The 22114-nt window shown below is 41.6% G+C and overlaps 1 protein-coding gene across 5 annotated transcripts in view; it reads right to left on the minus strand.

Annotated features, from left to right (window-relative positions):
* The window catches only part of INPP4B (inositol polyphosphate-4-phosphatase type II B), a 338885-nt gene that overhangs the window by 115947 nt on the left and 200824 nt on the right, over window positions 1–22114 (minus strand). For all 5 annotated transcript variants that reach the window (XR_010794649.1, XM_066631736.1, XM_066631738.1 and 2 more), the window contains 3 exons: window positions 15398–15509; window positions 9539–9611; window positions 3534–3681 (listed from right to left, as the gene is read on the minus strand). Coding sequence is in view for 4 of the 5 variants with exons in the window: in XM_066631736.1 (XP_066487833.1) it covers window positions 3534–3681; window positions 9539–9611; window positions 15398–15509 (333 nt within the window). In the remaining variant the exon portion in view is untranslated. The remainder of the gene's footprint in view (window positions 1–3533; window positions 3682–9538; window positions 9612–15397; window positions 15510–22114) is intronic.

Consider the following 22114-nt stretch of genomic DNA (forward strand, 5'->3'; position numbering starts at 1 on the left):
AAGTGTGGCTAGGATTGCAGCCTCACAGCCTAATCCTAGGCATGTCTACTCAGGAGTAAGTCCTGTTATACTCAGTGGGGCTCAAGGTACACCAACATACATTGTACACATAAATGTTATATGTTATGATGGTGCGAACATTGTAAAAAAAACTCTGGTAGATCTCCGGGCCTTGCTGGGTTTCAAAGTAGCTCTCGAGCCAAAAAAGTGTGAGCACCCCTGCCTTAAGGTCAAGTTTATATGAAGCTAGCTATGATTTGGCAGTTACAGATGGTAGCCATATTAAAGGTTAATCTGAAACCAAGAGCAGAGGGCCAAACCTCACACAAAAGGTTGAAATCCTCTTCGTGTAAGAGCTAAACCCTTATTTCAATGCAGATGTATGCTGTTCTTGTTATACTGTATATCATTTACATATTTTTGAAGTCAGACTATAGCTCTCAGAATCTTTTTAAAACCACACACATGCAAACACCTCTTTCTAAATCCATGGCCACTTGCTAGATTTATATCATTAGCTTTATAGTTTGCTTGGCTTACATATCTCAGTAGGATAGGACAGGCTCTGCATACCTACAATACTTCTCATTTCAGTATTATAAAGATAACAGAGTATATTAAATAGAACATTCAGCAGAGGGAGGGTTTAGTCCTAAATTAAACTTTGGTAAAAAAAAAAAAAGATTTTAAAAGCACATTTTTGACTGTATTCTTAATCAGAATGTTGTGGAAGACAATTGGAAAGAAGTAGCAGCAGAACACTGTGGGAGGAGAAAAGGGAATTAATCTGTTTGGGACTTTAACAGCTAGGGATGTGTAGTTAGGGCTGGGTAGATACAGAATGTTGTTGCAATTTGTAATGTTTAATAGCTAACCGAGCAAACATTCTACAACTACAATTCTAAGAATACATATTTAGATGTAAATCCCACAGGAACTCAGTAGGGGTTCCTGTGCCCCCAGGTTGGAGGGGTGGGATCCTAGCTTGTTGTACATGAGGAACTGCTGTGTTGTGTTTCAAAGTCATCCCTCTTTGTCTGCCCAGGAGGACACTGCCAACATCATCTGGGGACCCTTCCCCTGTTGCCCCAGTGCTGCTTTAATATGGAAAAGAGTTATTCTGGCTTTTGTACTGGAGTTAGGCATATTGGCATGTGTAGCTTCGCCCACTTTCCAACCCAGAGCTTGCCCTCCAGTGCTCTTGTTGCCCAAGCAACCAGGGAGCCTGCACTGAAAGCCTTGATAGAAGTGTCAGTAGTTGCAGAATCTGACTGTGGCTTGTTCAGTAGCTACAGCACCAGCTGTAGAGTTGGTGGCTTGCTTGTTGGCAGGGTGCAACTTGGTTGTTTTTTTAAACCATATTCTTAATTTGACCATTAAATAGAAAAACAAGCACAATACATTATTTTTGCTTTATACAGGTTCCGGAACCCTAGTGGATAAAAAAGTGGATACCAAATCAATGGAAAAATAGCTTCCAGGTTACTTGCTCTTCTATTGTTGCCCCACAATGTATTGGTATAGACACTAGATGGGGTGAATAATGGAATCTAAAGGAATGAAGTTATAATTATTTAACAGCAGGAAATTGGATTTTGATGTTTTCCCCCCCTTGTTACAAGGCATTTAAAGGTGGACCTTGGTATCAGTGGTAAGTCAAATCACTGGATACCAAATCAATAGATACCAAGGTCCCAGCTTTTACTCAACAGAATAGGAATAGAAACTGCATAAAAATCCTTGGCTTTAGAGCTGTGTATTATTTGTTCTTTGCTCTACCATCTGTACAGTGCCTTGTTGAACATGGATCACTAACCCACTGGTGCTGCACTAAATCACCCCTGTTCCAGCCTCCCTCTGAGAATCACTGTGCCAGCTGGGACCCAGGACCAGTAACACCTCACAGTCTCCTTTCCCTTCCAGCTTTCTTCATCGCCTCAAGCACTGCTGAAACCATGGAGCCAGCATGGGTTGGTCAGCCAACCTTGTAGAGTGCTTCCTTCTCTCTATGTGCCCCTCCCCTCAAAGAAAGGCATCTCAGCTCCCTTGCCCTGCTCCCTTCAAAGCTACTGCTTCATTATATGCTAATGACTTGCTTCAAAGCCCTTTCTGTCTATGAGACTCTCTGAATCAGGAAGGTTTGCATGGGCCAGCACCCTTGCGGCTATGGCCCCTGCAATGCAAGGCCTCACAGAAAAGGACAGGTAATCTTGGTCTGTGGTGCAGCCTTGCCAAAGATCCACCAAACACCCACTGTTTTTAATTGTTGTCTCATGCGAAGTCAACATTGACTGCATGCTTAGCACCTGTTGCTTTAAGTTCCCACTTTTCCTCCTTTCTCCCTCCTCCTTTGTACTCCAAAACCTCCACTTTGACCCTTACCATTTCATTGAAATTGATGGCATCAAATGTTAATGTGCAAGAATCAGCAACAATTTTGACCTCATATCAAGCTGCAAGCATATCGTGACCCTATAATCATAAATTATGCAACTGCTAAAGAATTCAAGCATGCTTCATGTACAACATGCTTCAAGTATAAAGAGAGTCTTTAAAATATTCTGGGAAAGGAGAGCAATTCAAGAGTTGTCGAATTTTTTTAAAACAAAAGTGCTTTGCTACAAAAAAGCCCATGTAGTCTTGACTAGTGCTTACCATTCTGCCATTTTGTTCTTCACTGATCTGGGCACAGGGATGCTCTGGGCAGTCAAGTCTATTGCCCAGCATCCCAGAAGGTTGTGCAGTAGGATATCTGGACAGACAAGTGTCCAGTGTCCCCCTGCACCCAGATCAGATGACGAACGAAGCAGCAGTGCAGTAGAATGGTAAGCGCTGCTCACTGGTGATGGTGGGGAGCTCTCACCTAACACTGGATCCAGCCCACAGGTTGTAGTTTGGTGAGAGCTGCTTTAGGCAAATGGGCAGTGGAGAGTGAGTAGCTTGCCTAAGGCCCAACTACACTAATGAGTAAGTGCTTGCTCTTGAGATGAGTGTCCAACCTGAATGGTCTCTCTTTTTTTCTTTAAAACAGCAATGGGGGTAGGAAATCCTGGTCAAAATTGGGGTGCACAAAGAAAGGGAAATTCACTCCCACCACAATGCTTTTTAACCCATTTCTGCCTGGTCCACACATTTGGTCCCTGTTGTCTATATGCAACGTGGAGCAGAAATGGCTTAAACTGAAGATCACCTTGCTGAGGAGATTTGCCCCAAAGCAGTGATTTCACTTTCAAAGAATAAAACCACTTATTGGTTTATTCTGCTATGTTGACTGCTTTGTGAAAAGGGGTATATAAATAAATACATAATAAATGATAATGCAACTCACCACTTGAGCCTTCTCACTATAAAATGTCTGGCTAATAGACCTGAGCTGAACACTTATAGAGAACTGGAAATTCTAATTTCCAAGTATCAGATTAAGCTGGTTGCAACCCTGAATTCTTATTACAGGATTTGGTTATTTCAGGGAACTTCTACTACCCATGTTATAGCAATTTTATATCTTCCCTTTTCACGCTGCTTTCTCTTACCTTCTCATATCCTCCTTTATATGCAGGTTGATGAGTTCCTTAGGAATATGAAAAGAAAGAGTACTCTCAGACATCTGTTCTCGTACACACATCCACTTGTTGTCAGAAGTGGGGAATCGATACAACTTACAAATCGGGTTTTTTAACACTGCAAAGGGGAAAAAAATTGATGGGGTTGCTTAATTGTGGCTATATACTTTTTTTTGTTCAAAGTTATCACAGTAGTTTAGCACCCAAGTTATTTATCTTTCTTTGTCTCCATTTCAAAACTTATTTTGAATTCCAAAAACAAATTTATCCTGTCTTTAATTTGTTATTCGCATTCCAATAAATTAAAAGCAAAGCCCCATCGGCTATGTTACCCAAACAGAAGACAATTAAATTCTACTTAGTACAGTAGATGCTGGATTTATCACTTCAGCTGCAATAAGATTAAAAGCTCAGAATTGCTGGCACAGATTCATAGGCTAAAAAAAAACTTAGCTCAGAAATAAACAGTGCAATCTCAGTGAACATTTGATAGTATTATGACCACATGCTATGAATGGCAATATTCTGACTCCATGTCTAGATAAAAGTGATGCTAAATGTGATGGTTGCACATGAAAATGCATTTAAATAACTCCTTTAAGATATACATAAAATAGGTTATTTGAAGTAATTCATTGCCATGTACATTACATAGGCATCTCTCTTTCTCACTTCCCCCCCCCCCCCCCGAACATCTACTGTCAAGCTCTCTGGCATGCTACAAAGTGATAAGCACCTATAAGCACTCAGGTGCTTCTAGACTGGTGTGCTTCTACACTACAGGTATGTTTCTATACTGAAAGTCTTTGCTGGTTTGAGACAAAGTGATCCACACGTTACAAGAAACAACAAGAAAAATTTAGCATTGATGTGCAACACAGGTTTTACCATTGTGTTCAGCTATCCGTTTTGGGAGGAATAGTGAGAGTCCGTTCAATGAGACAGAATAAATCTACATTGTTCACAAAGGACAATCAGTTGACAAGAAACATTCCTTAGCAGACAAATTATATGTTACTTGCAATCCTTTATGTACTTTACCAACATATTCTTGTTGTCCCAGAAGGATCACCATCATTATAGAGTTAAAGTATCTACTCAAAAGATTTAAGACTTCATGTTGGATGCTGGTTCCATACACTTGATACCTGTACACCAATGCTGGCATTAGCATTGCCATATTGCTACAATGAACTGACATGTTTTCCAGAAGCAGGAGGGATGAATGTTCCCACAGCAACCACAGGAGATATTTCTAAATCGAGTTCTGTCCAAAAGTGGTTAAGAAATATATCTCTCCAGTAGGCCCCTGTCATAATCCTGACAAAATCAACAGCAAGGGCTAAAGGAAAGTGGTAGGAGAGGCACAACTAAATAGAAAACTGGAGAAGAAAAGCCAACAAAGATTTAGAGATGTGAAAGAGCAGGGAGATTATTGAAGAGTGAGGGCAGTCCTTGCATTAGTCACAGACGTTGCATACGGCATCAAACTTCTGAAACAGACTACTGCCAAACACAGAACATGGGTCTAATAAGAGTTTTTAAAAACTTCTTTGAAGCCAATCTGTGACCATAGTTAAAATCTGAAGAACCATTCATTAATCATACTTTTCTCCAGGAATGGTTCATAAATAAGGAAAAAAAGGAACCCTTCAAAGGCTGACCAGTGAGAAAAGTCTGGGAAAAGGGCTTCAAAATCACAATGGTAATATAGAAAAAGACTGCAATTTACTCTGATAGGTCTACCTGTGTCAGGCTGAGAATGGAGTATCTGAGGTTTGGATTTTTCTTCTTGCACAGAAGTGGTAAATCCAAGCTATATTTCACATCCATTTCTTCTAAGTTTTCACTATAATGACTGTGAGAAATTTCTTTGTTCTTACCGCTGACTCCAGTTAGACCTTTTCAGGTATTCATATCGCATGTACAGGGAGTATGTATAAGAGAACAGCAGGCTCCATCCTAACCCCTATACAAATTTACTGTATGTGTGATCCAAATGCCTGAAAAGGACTCTTCTTTCTCTGATTCTTTACAAGATACAGTACACAATGATCCAAAATCTGCAAAAGATTTCATTCTGCTAGTTCTTTAAAAACTATCAAGGAGCATCAACGAAGCACTCAAAGCAATAGAGTACAGTGCTATCCATAGTCTTTGAAAAAACTGTGGCCTTTGAAAAGGGCATCTACAGGGGATTTGGCAACCTATATTACTACTTTCTCCTGAGAGACGTTAGATTTCACTTCTGCAACCTATCTACAAAATGATCCATGAAGCACACCTTACACAGATGCTACGAATGATTCATATGCACACACTTTAAAAACTAAATGCTGCTTTGGAATTTGCCATTTGTGGACATGTAATGTATCATAGGGAGGGCAAACTGGATACATTTTTATTGAAAGCCTTGGTGCAAAAGATGTATGAATAGACACTGTAGATCAGTGGTTCTCACACATTTAGCATTGGGACCTACTTTTTAGAAAGAGAATGTCAGGACCCACCAGAAGTTATGTCATGACCAGAAGCGATATCATCAAGCAGGAACATTTTTAACAATCCTAGGCTGCAATCTTATCCACACTTACCCAGGAGTAAGTCCCGTTTATTATCATTGTTAAAAGAATATACATAGTAGCTTGTTAAAAGTACAGGTCTGTAACATTTCCCCAAATGCAGTCACATACCATGGTAGCATCAAGGCTAATCTATTGAAAATAAAATACTGAAATGAATGGAGACCCACCTGAAATTGGCTCGCAACCCACCTAGTGGGTCCCGACTCACAGTTTGAGAAACACTGCTGTAGATGATTTATATTGACATATTAATACACTTTCATACTAGATCAGCCATTTTCAACCACTGTTGTCATGGCACATGGTTGAAAATCACTGTACTAGACTGGGGAGAGGCTGCAGCTCAGTGGCAGAGCTCCTACTTTGCAGACAGAAGGTCCCAAGTCCAATCACCAGAATCTCCAGGTAGGACTCAGATAGGCCTGTCTGAAACTCTGGAGAGCTGCAGCCAAGTCAGTGTAGGTAACACTGTGTTGACTTGGTATAAATCAGTTTCACATTCATGCGTGTATGAAATAGGATCTGATGTTCACACTGAACTCTTCAGAAGAAAAGAATTTTTTTTCTTTACTGAAATCGGTATAGTTATTGAAATCACTAAAGAGAACAGCCATTTTATCAGACTGCAGCAGAAACATCAAATAAAATTATGGCACCTTAAGGGGTAACAGATTCCTTTAAGCTTTCATGTGCTGTAGTCTATTTTTTCAGACAAATATAATTATTATGTAACTCAGGCACCCTACACTTTATGTGTAAATATATGTATTGCATAATAATAAGGGTTCATTTTATAAATGCTCATTGTTTGAGTTACTGTTTTGAATCAAATACAGACCTACATATGCATATCAGTGAGATTCATGCACTTCTGTAGAATGACATCCTTAATCATATACACACAAAAAATGCAATTGCATATTTTCATTTTAAAATAGTTCTTCATTGTGTTATACAAGGATAAAAAACGCCAATCTAGTGCAGTAATAGATGTCTGTATGTATATTATTTGCCAGATTATAAGCTACAAATATAAGCTGGGTGTACAGTGGCATATACACCAAATATCCATGTACAATAATTGCTTTGTATGAGATTGGCATTCCAAGTACATATGCACATCCATATTTTACAGCACTATCCTAACCCCCAGGTTAGGCCAGCACAAGTCACTTGTGCTGACTTGGGGGTGTTGCAAACGTGCCATAAGGCAAGGCTGCGCCGACTTTAGATTTGGGGAGGCCAGTGCAAGGAGTTGTGCTGGCCTCCCCACACTGGATCTAGGCCTGGCACGGTAAGTTTGCATTCGCTGAGCTCAGCCAACACAGGGGTTAGGGGGGAGTGGGAGGGCAGGGAGGAGGTGGGGAGGAGGCATTTCAGGGTGGGGGAAGGCTATCAGCAGGTGTTCCCTTGGACGAGCAGAAGGGCTGGGAATGGGAGGCGGGGCCAGTATCCATTGGTTATGCTGGATCTTGACCCCATTCCCTGGCTGTAAGGAGCAGACTCTCGCTGCTCTGCTTGGTCAACTAAGGGTGCAATCCTAACTTGCAATGGAACAGGTAAGCCAGGAGGCTTGCGCTGCATCCAGCGCAGGATTGTGGCCAGCAGCGGCTTAGCCAGAGGCAAGGGGAAACTTTTTCCCTTACCCCTGGGTAAGGGCTGCTGGCGCCTATGGGTGTCTTCTCGGACTTGCGCCACCTCCTGTTAGGTCCATGGCAGACATCAGGTCTGAATTTGGGCCTGTCCTGCCAGAAAAAAGGGGAGAGTTTGTCAAGACCTTCCATTTCCCACCTCCTTGAAGTGGGATTTTATCCACTCTGGGGTTAGGAGTCGCCTCGGAACAACTATAGCAGTTAAAACCATCTTTATTGATTATAACATGACATAAAATATTGCTCAGCTATTGCACACTTCCATACACCTACACCCACTCAAACTTGACCAGGAAATTATACACCTGGGCTAAAAAACGACATTGAGATAATGTCCTCAGTTGACCCAAAATATCTGTGGATAAATGTTGTACCTAGTTTAGACTGGGAAGAAGACAGGATGACAAAATCTTCTGTCTCAACTTTTCAAAAACAAATATAAACAAACACACAACACAAAAAAACAAAACAAAAAACACACAAAAGAGGGTGCAGGAAATCACATATCATCATATATCACTAAAACTAATAAATCATTACATATCTTAATCAATTTCCTCTTCTAAATTTATCTCTTCATATCATTTTTCATTCATCATTCATCTCATATCAAATTATATATATAGGCCTTTAGTAATTTATCTCGGTAAAAGGTTCTGATGTATATAGGTTCTGATATATATAGACCGTTAGTAATTTTAAAGGTTCTGATGAATTTCACATAAGTTTGAGTGTACCTATTATTATAAGATATGTTAGATGAACACCTGCATAAAATAGGCTGAGTAGGGAGGAGTACTTTGACTTCCTTCTTTGTCAGCATTCACTTATTTTACTGCATTTGTTTGATATGGAGACCTTTATGAAAAGAAATAAGAGAAGCAACATCTTTGTCTGGGAAGTAGCAGTGAAGATGTAAGATAGTTAGAGGGCCTCCACTTCCTTTAACATGGTCATAAGCCTTCCTGGAATCTTTTCTTTCTTTTAAAAAAATATCACATTTTCATAAAACGCATGTAGAGAAGAGAAATTGTTTTAATTTTAAGATTCCAAATTGATATATGAATAGCAGTAAAATCAAAATCCTTTGAGATAAAAATGGAATAGTGATGAGCATCTATGAGATTAGCCATTCATTCCTCATTCCTATTCACTCACTAAGTGCTTCATAACTCACTTGGGGTTTGAACTCTATATATCAAGAAAAATACTCAAGATGATTGCCAATGGCCTTCTTGCATTCAAGATTGTTATAATCAACCAGGGAAGTTTGTTCCTCCTATTCCACTTCCAGAGTTGCAAAGAATATAACAAACAACTCAAGATATTGAAATACAGAACTCCAACATCATAAACCTGGGTGTGTCCAAGCCCATCCACTGGTGAAACATAAAGCACAAGTATGAGAAATTCATGCATCTTCTCTTGCATGAATTCTACAAAATAATGAAATACACAAGGGCTTATAAATTATAACAGTTCTAAGTATGTGTCATAATTAATACACCTCTAAATTACATAATACTTTGCACATAACAGCAAAGTGAAAAAATTATTATTTAAGGTAAATGGGGCAATATTACCAGTAGTTCTGCTATTTAAATACACTGGCTTAGAAAAAGAGATGAGTTTTTAGAAATCATGTGAACATGGGACTGGCTTCTTTGCCTCTTCCCACCAACTCTATAAAACCAGTTTAAGATTAAACTTAAATTGCTGCCATTACTAGCAAACATACCTGCATTTAGCAAAGGTAAGTTGTCCTTACTCCTGGTGTTTTCAGGAGATGCACACTCATAAACCAAGGCACACTACAAAACAAAAGTTAAAGCACTTTTAATATAAAAGAGACTTCAGTATATCAAAGTCTAATAGAATCACAATGACAAGTACACTGAACTTTCCACAAAAAATAGCTTACTATGCTAAATATACTTTTTGTATGCAATCATTGCTCCTTCAGACCTTTAAAGTGCTGCATGTTAACTTCCCAAGTAAGAGAGATAACTTCTTTGCTGTATGGAGAGAGAAATTCAAAGACAGAGACTGCTTCACATAAATAACTGATACATATGGTATTTACGTGACTTTTCAGAACTGCTAATACTCTCCAAATTCCTTCTCAGACAATAGTACCCATAATCTTTCACAGATAAATGTGTCAGGGTCTATTGCTGTGCCAAAACTGAACATCCAAAGCAGTGACCCTGGGGAGTCAGAAAGCCTCACCAAGTGGGATTCAATAGGATTCTGCTGCATTAGCACTGGGAGATGGGTTTCCTTCAGTTTGTTTCACCAGTCCCTCCTTGTAACAATAGTGGTGTTTCACTTTTCCCTCCATCATTTCTCTCTCTCTCTGCAAGCTAAATTCCATTCCATGGTTTTCTTGCTTTTTATTCATAGAAGACAGCATGTCATAAAATGTCCATGACACACTGTAAGTCATCTAGCTTATGAAGTTAAGGAATACCATGTAGCTCAGCACGTTGGGCTTGATGTCCTGATTTTCCTTAAACTGTCTGAATGTTAATCCGCTTAAAGCAATTTAAAAATACAGTATGTTTACCTACATACAACTATCTATATCTGAATCATCAAGTTGAAAATATGAAGAAGGTGGGAGCCTTGGCAATAGTAGAGGCAGTTGTCCATTGTATACTACAGCATCCATCACAGAGGTGCCTCTTAAATAAAAAAGTATACATTATTGGATAAATCAGCAAATAAACAGAACAGCACACTCACAATTTTTGGGTGCTGTCACCAAGTTTTGTATTTCCTGGATCAAGAATTTGAATCTCAATGGCTCATATCACTCACTCTAAATAAAAGATTATATTAGTTCTGGACAGAGTTGTCCCTACGGTAAGGTGAATTTGGTAACCACCATGAGCCCCATAATTTGGGAGGTCTCGCTTGGGACAGCATTGGTCCCCTTCCAATTCCTCTATCGGTGAGAAGTTGGGAGGGAGCCATTGCAATCCTGTCCTAATAGCACTTACACGACAAACAGCACTAGTCCCTTATGCCACTATCTCTTCCCTCCTCCTCCTCCTCCTCCTCCTCCTCCACTGTCCAGCTACTTCTTTAAACTTAGCCAGGTGGAAGAATACTGGAAACAGAATTCTCTTCTACTCTGTTTTGAAGAAGTGGGCAAAGCAATATAGGAGGGAGTCAGCAGAGGCAGGGGCGAGAGGATGCTTTAAAAAGGGGGAGAAATCTGGCCCCTGCTTCAGATGCCCACCTCTCAGGGTTGGCCCTAGTCCTGAATGGTTTTCTTTAGCTTGAACTTGGATCCAAGCTGAAGAAGCCAAGGTCTCCCCTCTCACTTGCCTCAAATCCCCTCCCTGCTCATGCAGTTGATTGGGGTGCAAGAGAGGAAAATACGATTGTACTTTCAAGTCTAGAGAAGGGGGAGTAATGCAGACAAAATGATGCATGCATTCTTCCATCCTGATCAGACTTGGACAGGTCTTGGGATATCACCACAAATATGTGGGAAAATGCCACAAACTGGATATTTGGTATTCCCCCCGGGGGATGCAAGCTGCAATAGTCCCACAATATTGAAATTCATATAATAAATACAGGGTGCAAGGAAGAGCAGACAAGGTTTCACTGAAGGCCAAGAATAAGAACAGCCCCACTGGATCAGGCCATAGGCCCATCTAGTCCAGCTTCCTGTATCTCAATGCCCCAGGGAGCGCACCAGATTCTCATTCTGGTGCCCTCCCTTGCATCTGGCACTCTGACATAGCCTACCTCTATGATCAGGAGGTTGTACATGCACATCATGGCTTGTAACCCGTAATGGACTTTTCCTCCAGAAACTTGTCCAATCCCCTTTTAAAGGCGTCCAGGCTAGACGCCATCACCACATCCTGTGGCAAGGAGTTCCACAGACCAACCACACGCTGAGTAAAGAAATATTTTCTTTTGTCTGTTCTAACTCTCCCAACACTCAATTTTAGCGGATGTCCCCTGGTTCTGGTGTTATGTGAGAGTGTAAAGAGCATCTCTCTATTCACTCTGTCCATCCCCTGCATAATTTTGAATGTCTCAATCATGTCCCCCCTCAGGCGTCTCTTTTCTAGGCTGAAGAGACTCAAACGCCACAGCCGTCTCTCATAAGGAAGGTGCCCCAGCCCAGTAATCATTCTAGTCGCTCTCTTTTGCACCTTTTCCATTTCCACTAAGTCTTTTTTGAGATGCGGCAACCAGAACTGAACACAATACTCTAGGTGTGGTTTTACCATAGATTTGTACAACAGCATTATAATATTAGCTGTTTTGTTCTCAATACCTTTTCTAATGATCCCAAGTATAGAATTGGCCTTCTTTACTGCCGCCGCACATTGGGTCGACACTTTCATCGACCTGTCCACCACCACCCCAAGATCTCTCTCTTGATCTGTCACAAGCAGCTCAGAACTCATTAGCCTATTTGTGAAGTTTTGATTTTTTGCCCCAATGTGCATGACTTTACACTTACTGACATTGAAGCGCATCTGCCATTTTGCTGCCCATTCTGCCAGTCTGGAGAGATCCTTCTGGAGCTCCTCACAATCACTTCTGGTCTTCACCACTAAGAAAAGTTTGGTGTCGTCTGCAAACTTAGCCACCTCACTGCTCAACCCTGTCTCCAGGTCATTTATGAAGAGGCTGAAAAGTACCAGTCCCAGGACAGATCCTTGGGGCACACCGCTTTTCACTTCTCTCCATTGTGAAAATTGCCCATTGACACCCACTCTCTGCTTCCTGGCCTTCAACCAGTTCTCAATCCATGAGAGGACCTGTCCTCTAATTCCCTGACTGTGGAGTTTTTTTAGTAGCCTTTGGTGAGGGACCGTGTCAAACGCCTTCTGAAAGTCCAGATATATAATGTCTACAGTTTCTCCCGCATCCACATGCCTGTTGACCTTTTCAAAGAATTCTATAAGGTTCGTGAGGCAAGACTTACCCTTACAGAAGCCATGCTGATTCTCCCTCAGCAAGGCCTGTTCCTCTATGTGTTTTGAGATCCTATCTTTGATGAGGCATTCCACCATCTTACCCAATATAGATGTTAGGCTGACCGGCTTATAGTTTCCCGGGTCCCCCCTCTTTCCCTTTTTAAAAATAGGCGTGACATTTGCTATCCTCCAATCTTCTGGCACCGTGGCCGTTTTGAGGGACAAGTTGCATATCTTAGTCAAGAGATCAGCAACTTCATTTTTCAATTCTTTAATAACTCTTGGGTGGATGCCATCAGGGCCCGGTGACTTATTGATCTTTATCAATGAGGCCTGAAACATCTCTTTTAACCTCTATCTGACTTAATTCCTCGGTCAGGAGGGGCCGTTCGGGCAGCAGTATCTGCCCAATGTCTTCCGCCGTGAAGACAGATGCAAAGAACTCATTTAATTTCTCTGCCATCTCTAAGTCTCCTTTATCTACCCTTTCCCTCCCTCACCATCCAGAGGGCCAACCGCCTCTCTGGCGGGTTTCCTGCTTCTAACATATTTGAAGAAGCTTTTATTATTCCCCTTAATGTTGCTGGCCATGCGTACCTCATAGTCTCGCTTGGCCTTCCGTATCACCTTCTTACATTTCTTTTGCCACAGTTTATGTTCCTTTTTATTCTCCTCATTAGAGCAAGACTTCCATTTACGGAAGGAAGCTTCCTTGCCCTTTACAGCCTCTCTAACTTGGCTCATTAGCCATGCGGGCACCCTCCTGGATTTAGTGGAACCCTTCTTTCTTTGTGGTATACACCTCTGCTGGGCCTCTATTACTGTTGTTTTAAGCAGCCACCATGCACTTTGGAGAGATTGGACTCTTTTTACCTTCCCTTTCAACCTCCTTCTAACCAGCCTCCTCATCTGAGGGAAGTCCGCCCGTCGGAAGTCAAGCGTTTTTGTGAGAGATTTGCCCAGTATTCTTCCCCCAACGTGCACGTCGAAACGGATCGCAGCATGATCACTGTTCCCCAACGGCTCCGTAACATTGACATCTCTAACCAGGTCCTGTGTACCGCACAATATTAAATCCAGAGTCACCTGTCCTCTGGTGGGCTCCATGACTAGCTGCTCTAAGGCGCAGTCATTTAGCACGTCAAGGAATCCGGTCTCCTTTACGTGACCAGAACACAAACTGACCCAGTCAATATGAAGATAATTTAAGTCCCCCATGATTACAACCCCGTCCCTCCTCGTCACTTCCCTGATCTGTTTCCTCATTTCAAGGTCCCCATCCGATTTCTGGTCTGGAGGATGATAGTACGCCCCCAGTATTACATCGCTCCACAGGCCTGGTAATTTAAGAATCTTTACTAAAAAACAATTCTTGGAGGGAGGCAAAGTGTGTGTATATCTTCTTTCACTCTTCCTTCTGGCTTAAATATTTCTCCCCTTATATTCACCAAAATCATGTGTTAGAAGACAGAAAAATTACTTTCAGGGGTGAGTGGAATATTTGTGGTCTTTTATTTCTGTATCAACATTGGCCAAATTGTCAAGGAAGAATTTGTTTCAAACAATTATGCAAATTATTTGAGAATCAAACTCAAGTCCTGTATACAAAGAACTTCAGAAACTGAATGGACAGTTTGGACTTGGTCCTACTTTCTACTGACATTTCCTCTTACAAGTGAAGGTGTGGATAGAAACAACATGAATTCTGAGATGTAAGAAGTATACTGAAGTCAGATCTTTGCTCCCCTACTTGGATAGGAGATTTTGTCATGGTTGCTTTACTAGCACACTAGTCTGTATTTTTAACCCACTTATAAATATAGGTTAAAATTGTGTTCTGTCTTATGCACAATAAATTAGATATACGTTCACATCTGAAATTTGTAGGAACAAATTATGAGCAGAGGTGGCAACCCAGGTCAACCACATTGGGCACTGGCAGAAGGCTCACTTAACCAGGCCAACACTGAACTGTCAAGTACCAGTGCCCAAAGCACATAAGGGGCTAGTGGGCATGCCACACAAGGCCCAGGGCAGGGATTTGCCCCAGTGCACTGGTGTACAAGGGGGTGAGTGAGGACAAGTGCCCCTGAGTGGCATGCTTGAGGAGTTGCTGCCATGCCACCATTCCCCCACGGTGCATGATCAGCCACCACTCTATTTGTTTTTACTAAAAAAAAAAAAGCGGCAGTTGTGGCCCCCAGTGCCACCACTTTTTTTTTTTTTTTTGAAAATATCAATAAAGACTGCCTCTATTGCTTTTGGGGGGAAAAGCGGCAGCCACTCATAGCAGCTGCCCACCTCTATCACTATTGCAAAAAGTGGAAAAAGTTGTTGGTGCAAAAGCTTGGGGGAGTTGGAAAGCAGAGTAGCAGTTCATCCAAAACATTGTACACACTGTTCTTGGCTAAATTACACTTGACTGATGTTAAAATTAGTACTTTTGTTCCAAGTTGAACTTCTGCAACAGAACTCTGTTCCATTCAAGAGTATTTTTAGTTAAACACACGTCATATTTTATTCTACAGAGGATTCCATTGTTACGTTTAAATGCAAACTTAAAGCCTACAGTGACTATAGTAATACACAGGCATCTGGCATATCTGATCATTCTAATTTAATTGTGCACTGAGTTGGGTTCCTACCTTTTGTCCCTGCACATCTGTTGTGATGTGATCTGCCTCCCCTTCCTCCATCTCCCCCATCTTCACAAGACTGACATCTATAGTGCCAACTGTCTTTCCACCGTCTGAGCTCCTGAAAAAATAAATATGGGGAAGGATGAAAAGAGACACTTTCTATTCGTGTGGAAGCATAATTAAAACAATTTCCTTCAATATGAAAAGTAGCGCAGGGCAAAATGCTTATTTGCAACTACTGCCTCAAATGATGGGTCTGCCCTATATAGGTTCTGAACATTTGCAACATTTCAAAAGCAAAGTCCCCCATGTCAATGTTTGCTTTACAACCTCTAATACATTTTTATGATGTCTCCTATGATAATAATTTTAAAGAAAACATAAAAGACTCTAAACCAGCCATTTTCAACCAGTGTGCCGTGGCACACTGGTGTGCCGTGAATGGTCTGCAGGTGTGCCGCAAGAGTTTGGAAAGGGTCATTTATTAGTAGAGCCACTGGGGGGTGTGAGCCCCCCCAACAGCATGGTGTGCCTTATCAATTGTCAAAAAACTGATGGTGTGCCTTGACAATTTTAGCACATTGTCAGTGTGCCACAAGACAAAAAAGGTTGAAAATCACTGCTCTAAACACACAAAAATACTATCTGCAGCAACTATCCCAAACTTACACAACAGCTGACCAGATCTGCTTATCTCCATCAAACTTTATACAGGTGGCCCATGTTATCCGAAGGTTGGGCATCTGCAGATTTCATCATCTGGGTTCAGTGCTGAACCCAGGCCTCCAAAACTGCTGAAGGCAACAGGAGCAGCTCCTCCAGAGACTTTCTGAAGCCCACACATCCACCTGGGCCTCATCAACCCTCTCTGAGTCTCAGAAACCTGCCTGGACCATTTAAATGCAACTTCCAGTTTTCGGTGAAAACCGGAAACTACATTAAAGCCTGCAGAAGCGATGGGTAGATGTGAGTGGCCTCTGTTGGCTTCAATAAGCCTCTGGAGGCAACCAGAGCACTGCTCCGATCGCCTCCAGAAACTTGGGTTGGCCAGAAACTGTGGATTCAAACATTTACCGTTTTCCTTATCTACATAAGGAAGGGCAGACTATACTTTGCTTTTGTTACATGAAAGTCAGTATAATGTTTCAAGTTGGCCAAATGTGCCTTGATTGTTTTGAAAAATCAAACTGAGAAATATGAGATTTTATAAACTACGCTGCACTTCTTTTCAAAGTTATTACTTTCCACCAGTGGAGGAATCACCACAACAATAACTTTGTTATTGTTATAAAAATGCAGTCATCTGCATCTCTCTCTCTCTGCTAATATGTTTCACTGAAGGAATCAGATTTGAACTTGAGCTCTTGTCTCTCCAACATCTGAACTATAATTCAGAACTTGATCAAAAGTACCCTGGCAAAGTTTTCAACTATAAAATGCATTACTTTAAAAAAATTGCATTTATACATGAAAACTCTGCTACAGTACTTCTGAGTAACAAAACTCATGATTATGTTTTAAAGCTAGCACATGACTGCATTGTACAATACCATTTACTGGGACCAGTCCTGCACAGTAAAATTCATGCACACACATGGGGTACACAGATCTTGGCCACTCCCACCTTGTTCAGGGGCATTCGGGCCAGTTTCCTTGTTTGTGAAGGAGGGGAGGCTGCTTGTCAGATTAAGGCAGTGATTCAAAATTTACCACTGCTGTGATGCCCTCGGAACGCAGAAGTGAGTGGCAGTGATGCAAAACGTGTACAGCAATCACATCACAGGCCACTCACTTCCAGCTTCAGAGGTCATTGCAAGCCTCCAAACAGTGGTAAGAGGGTCAAGGTGGGTGGGCAAACTTTCCTCAGCACATGGTTTACTTGCCCACCGTGTTCCTATTGCTGTTTAGAGACTCGCACCACAATCTCTCTGCTGGAGCAGAGTGACACCTGGCCAGTGACACACCAGCAAGTGCCTTGCGATGCCCCCAATTTTTGTGACACACATTTTGGAAACTACTAGATTAAGGAAACAAGCTCAAATGTCCCTGAACATGGCTGGAGGGGCCAGGCTATGCACACATTGTGAGTGTGTGTGTCTTTTACTACATAGGGCTGAGTGGAAAAAAAATATATTGTTTGAGCTGACTCACAGGAGGCATAGCACCAGGCCACAGCTTGCAAGTCATTATCTGTAGTGCAAGCCCCTTTTCTAAAATGGTTTATAACAGAATGGGGTCCACATGTGTTCAGTTATGAAGTCTGGCAACTATACAAAGTGTGTCAGATTCTAGCAACACAACTTGTATTTTTTACAGTGCCTGAAGGCTATATTATCAGCATGAGGGCTAGGAAGAAAAATTTTATGTGTTGTGAACACAAAAACCACTGCATTTGATGGTAAAACAGATCCTCTTGGCTTAAACAGAAAATGTTAATACCAAAACTGGTGAAGAGGCTACATTTCCTTGTGAGTGGAAGGATAGAAATTTATTGCATCCCAACTCCCAAGTTCAGATCTGAAAGGAGATGTCATCTCAAAATTTTTTTCAGTCATGCGATATCATGACACCTACGGTGATTAAGTGCAGCCTTACACACCCAAAAATCTTGGTATAACCCTGTCAACAGGAAGAGAAATTTGCATGTCAAACCTAAAGTAAGCTAAGATGCCTTTCTCTTCACCCCATCTACTGTTTACAGTAAGCCCAAACAGAGCAGAGACACCTTCAATCAGATAAAAAGAGAGTTGGAGGCTAATGTAAACAATAAAATACTGGCACAGCTAGCTTGACAGAGCCCTGCCTAGAAGCACTTACATTGCTGCATTTTATTTTTACAAGTACATAAGAACAGCCCCACTGGATCAGGCCATAGGCCCATCTAGTCCAGCTTCCTGTATCTCACAGAGGCCCACCAAATGCCCCAGGGAGCACACCAGATCACAAGAGATCTGCATCCTGGTGCCCTCCCTTGCATCTGGCATTCTGACATAGCCCATTTCTAAAATCAGGAGGTTGCACTTACACATCATGGCTTGTAGCCCATAATGGATTTTTCCTCCAGAAACTTGTCCAATCCCCTTATAAAGGCATCCAGGCCAGATTCCATCACCACATCCTGCGGCAAGGAGTTCTACAGACTGACAACACGCTGAGTAAAGAAATATTTTCTTTCGTCTGTCCTAACCCTCCCAACACTCCATTTTAGTGGATGTCCCCTGGTTCTGGCGTTATATGAGAGTGTAAAGAGCATCTCTCTATCCACTCTATCCTTCCCATGCATAATTTTGTATGTCTCAATCAAGCACAAGAAACCTTTACTGGCATATTTAAAGTACAAACAATGTAAAACAAAAGATAGGATGGAGGGATGCATCAATCAGACAGTTCACCTCCAGCCTTAACCAACCAGATCTTACTACATAGGCTCAATCATTTGTGACCATCACAGAGACACGTCTCTTGATTATCGTATTTATATACAGTATTTAGCTACCACCCCAGCAAGCTCTTCATTTGCCCCACTGAGTATGCAGGCAATTTTATTCTGGTCACTCTGACCCAAGAGAGTGGCCGAGATAGGCGATAAGTAACTTAAGTGAAGATCCTGGTATATTGGACAGTGTAATAACATGTGGAGGAGTGTTTCTATATTCCCTTGCCTGCAAGGACAAACTCTATCTGCAACTGGGATGCTCCTATATCTGCCAAATGAAATCTTGCAAGGGTAAATGCCCTTTGCTCTTGGGGGCATTCCAGAAATTTTGTTTCAACCTTCAGTATCTTCCCCCCGGCTTGAGAGATGAACTATATCCTGCAATACACAGGCTGACCCTGCAGGTGTCAGAACCAAAAAACAGCCCAGAGCAGAGTGCAGCAATGCTGGATCCCTTTGGTTAGGGGTTTTCATCTCCCATTCTGACTGAAAGAGCTAAGACCACCTGACCCTCCCTATATGATCTTCAACTTGGTCAGGTGAACTGGACTGCTTTAAAGATTGGTTTGCGCACTTCTCAGCAGGTGAGTTGGCTAGGATCTATTAATCCATAGTGGTCAAGTGAAAACAATGGGTAATACACAAAATAGGTGGCAGGGACAGATCATACAGTCAGCCTTAAAAGGTGGAGGGATCCATTTGACCAAACAGAACCCCTTTAATATTCAACCAACCCAAGGGAAATATGGAAAAATATGATTACCACAACTTCAAGATGTACACTAGGCATATAGATCCTTCCATTACAACTGGGGAAGAAGCTGTTGCTCAGTGGCAGAATGCATACATTGAATGCAGAAGGTCTCAGGTTTAGAATAAGCATAGAATAAACATAAAAATATCCAAGTGGAAATGGGCATTAGTCATAGAATAACTGCAGGTTTAGACGCAAAACTCACAAGGGTATATGCGAGAAATCCATGTGTTTTTCCTCACAGAATATCCAAGCACCTTTTTAAAGTACAAGTGAACATCTCTTAGCGACCTTCCAATCAGTAGTGGTCTGTCATTGATCCCATGCTTGCCCACCTGAAGGGGAACCCCTTGGCTTCCCCAGGCCCCAGAATGCCTTATTAGGCATAAAAACGTCACTTCCTGTTTCCCCTCTGGAAACCAGAATTGGCATTTTTGGGGCCAAAACAGCCATTCTGAGCCCTGCAGAGGCCACGGGTCGACGCGCACAACCTCTGCAGGGCTAAGAAAAACTCCAGAGATTTCAAACAGGTAAGATTGCTTAACAACAAGGTCACTTAAAGACAGGGATAGGAGACTGCATCCCCACTGTTAAGCAATGATCACCTGTACTCCACTGTATTCTATACTCCCTCCCAGGCCTGGAAGCCCTACATTGGGCTTCTCGAACTTATGCCAGAAGAATGATGCTTCTTGGACTGTGCCAGAGCAGATTTAAGCAGCCCCGTTAAGCAGACTGGAGTGCTGCAAGGGGAAAAAATAGCCCCTTATCCCAAATGCTTACCAAACTTATGGGGCCAGTGACACCCTGCTCGTTGTGCTGCTGGTTGTTGAACCCAGAAGTCCCAATGAAGCGATGACGATACAATGTAATGGTGTCATTGGCATGTACTTCTGAGTTCCACAATGACTCTATAATCAGTATAAATGGAATAAGGGTGAGTTAGAGGGCTAAAAAAAACCCAGGAAAACAACATGCAGCATGAGCTGCACTGTCAGGAAAGTGTGCATAGGACTGCAGCCCAAGTCATGAGGAAGGATGTTAGAAATTTGTCTTCCAAACTACTGCTTCTTAGAAGACCAAATCCTTGAGGGAAATTTCCACCCCATTCAGTGGGCAGGTGTTGCTGGGATATATGCAGACACAGAAAGTCTGCTGAAGACTTAACAGTGCTGGAAGAGGGACTAGAGCTCCTTTTGCCATGAAGAAACTCTAGGATTGAACTGAATGCGCAGATGCAAATCCTATGTAGATCGTAACTCATGGATGTGACACACGGATGCACTTTGCCATGGAACAACTGCACATTTGTTCTCAGCTTCCATCAATTCTTGGCATCTCAGGGTCAGACTGGGAAACGCCCATGCCTGAAACCCTAGAGAGCCACTACCATCAGTATATATAATACTGAGCTAGATGAATCCATGATTTGACTCGGTATAAAGTAGTGTCACATATGTTTTTCTAAATCTTCACTGACAAAGTCTTTAATGTCATCAAACTGGAAAACAGCCAGGAAAAAAAATGAGACAGAAAGACAGAGAGATAATTTCAGCCCATTTACTTGTGACTTTTTAAGAGGCCAATTCCACGAGTGAATTTCAGCTGGTAAGGTCTTAAATGAAATGGACTTGTTGATAGTTTGTCAGCCCCCACACAGCAATCATGGAGACCACATCTTGGCAGAAGCTTCTCAATTTTGTTTTAAACTATTTAGGAAAGGTTCCTTTTTCATCTGAATTACAGCAATTTCTTATATATTACATTAACCTTATAATACTACATTTTTCTGTTTGGCTTCCATCGCAACTGGACAAGTAAAACAGGCAGCACTGACTGCAAAATCCATCTGGGTACAGAGAAAGAAAAATGCAAAACAAATAGCAGTTGCCAGATCACATACACCTTTTAAAAGCCCAGTTGTCATGACAGATGCGCTAGTAAAGAGGATCAATTTACAGAAGAGAAGTGTGTTTTCATGAAAATGCTGAACTTCTGTCTCATTGCCTGCTTGCATTAAACATTCAACTATTAAACTATGAATTGCAGGCTGCCACTGGTTTAATACTGTCTGCTGCCCTGAATTTCAAAAGCAATATAACGGTATGTGGACTGTCAATCATGCACTACAAGTCTACAAAGCAAAATCTTACCCTGACTCTTGCTGAAGAATACAATATTTTTGCCCTAACCAAAAAGGGAAATTGAATTTAGGAAGGCACATGCCAGACATTCCTGATTTTTTTTTTTTTTTAAATCTTGAGGTAGAGTCTTAAGGGAAAAAAACTAATGTGCTCACCTGTCCACATGAATTGTTCAGGGAATTATAAGAACATAATCGATCAAATCAATCAATATAATTGAGCAAAACAGTCAAACCAGTATATGGGATGCTTGAGAAAAAAAAACCTGCACATCCAAAAACTGTATGCAAAAGCTGCCTGTGAAATGGCTCCATGTTGGAAGCCTGGCCACTATGTAGGCCAGGCCATACCTCTGCTGCCCATGGCCATGCAAAATATAAAGTCTTGCA

This window comes from Tiliqua scincoides, chromosome 6, assembly GCF_035046505.1.
Source record: "Tiliqua scincoides isolate rTilSci1 chromosome 6, rTilSci1.hap2, whole genome shotgun sequence".
Taxonomy (NCBI): domain Eukaryota; kingdom Metazoa; phylum Chordata; class Lepidosauria; order Squamata; family Scincidae; genus Tiliqua; species Tiliqua scincoides.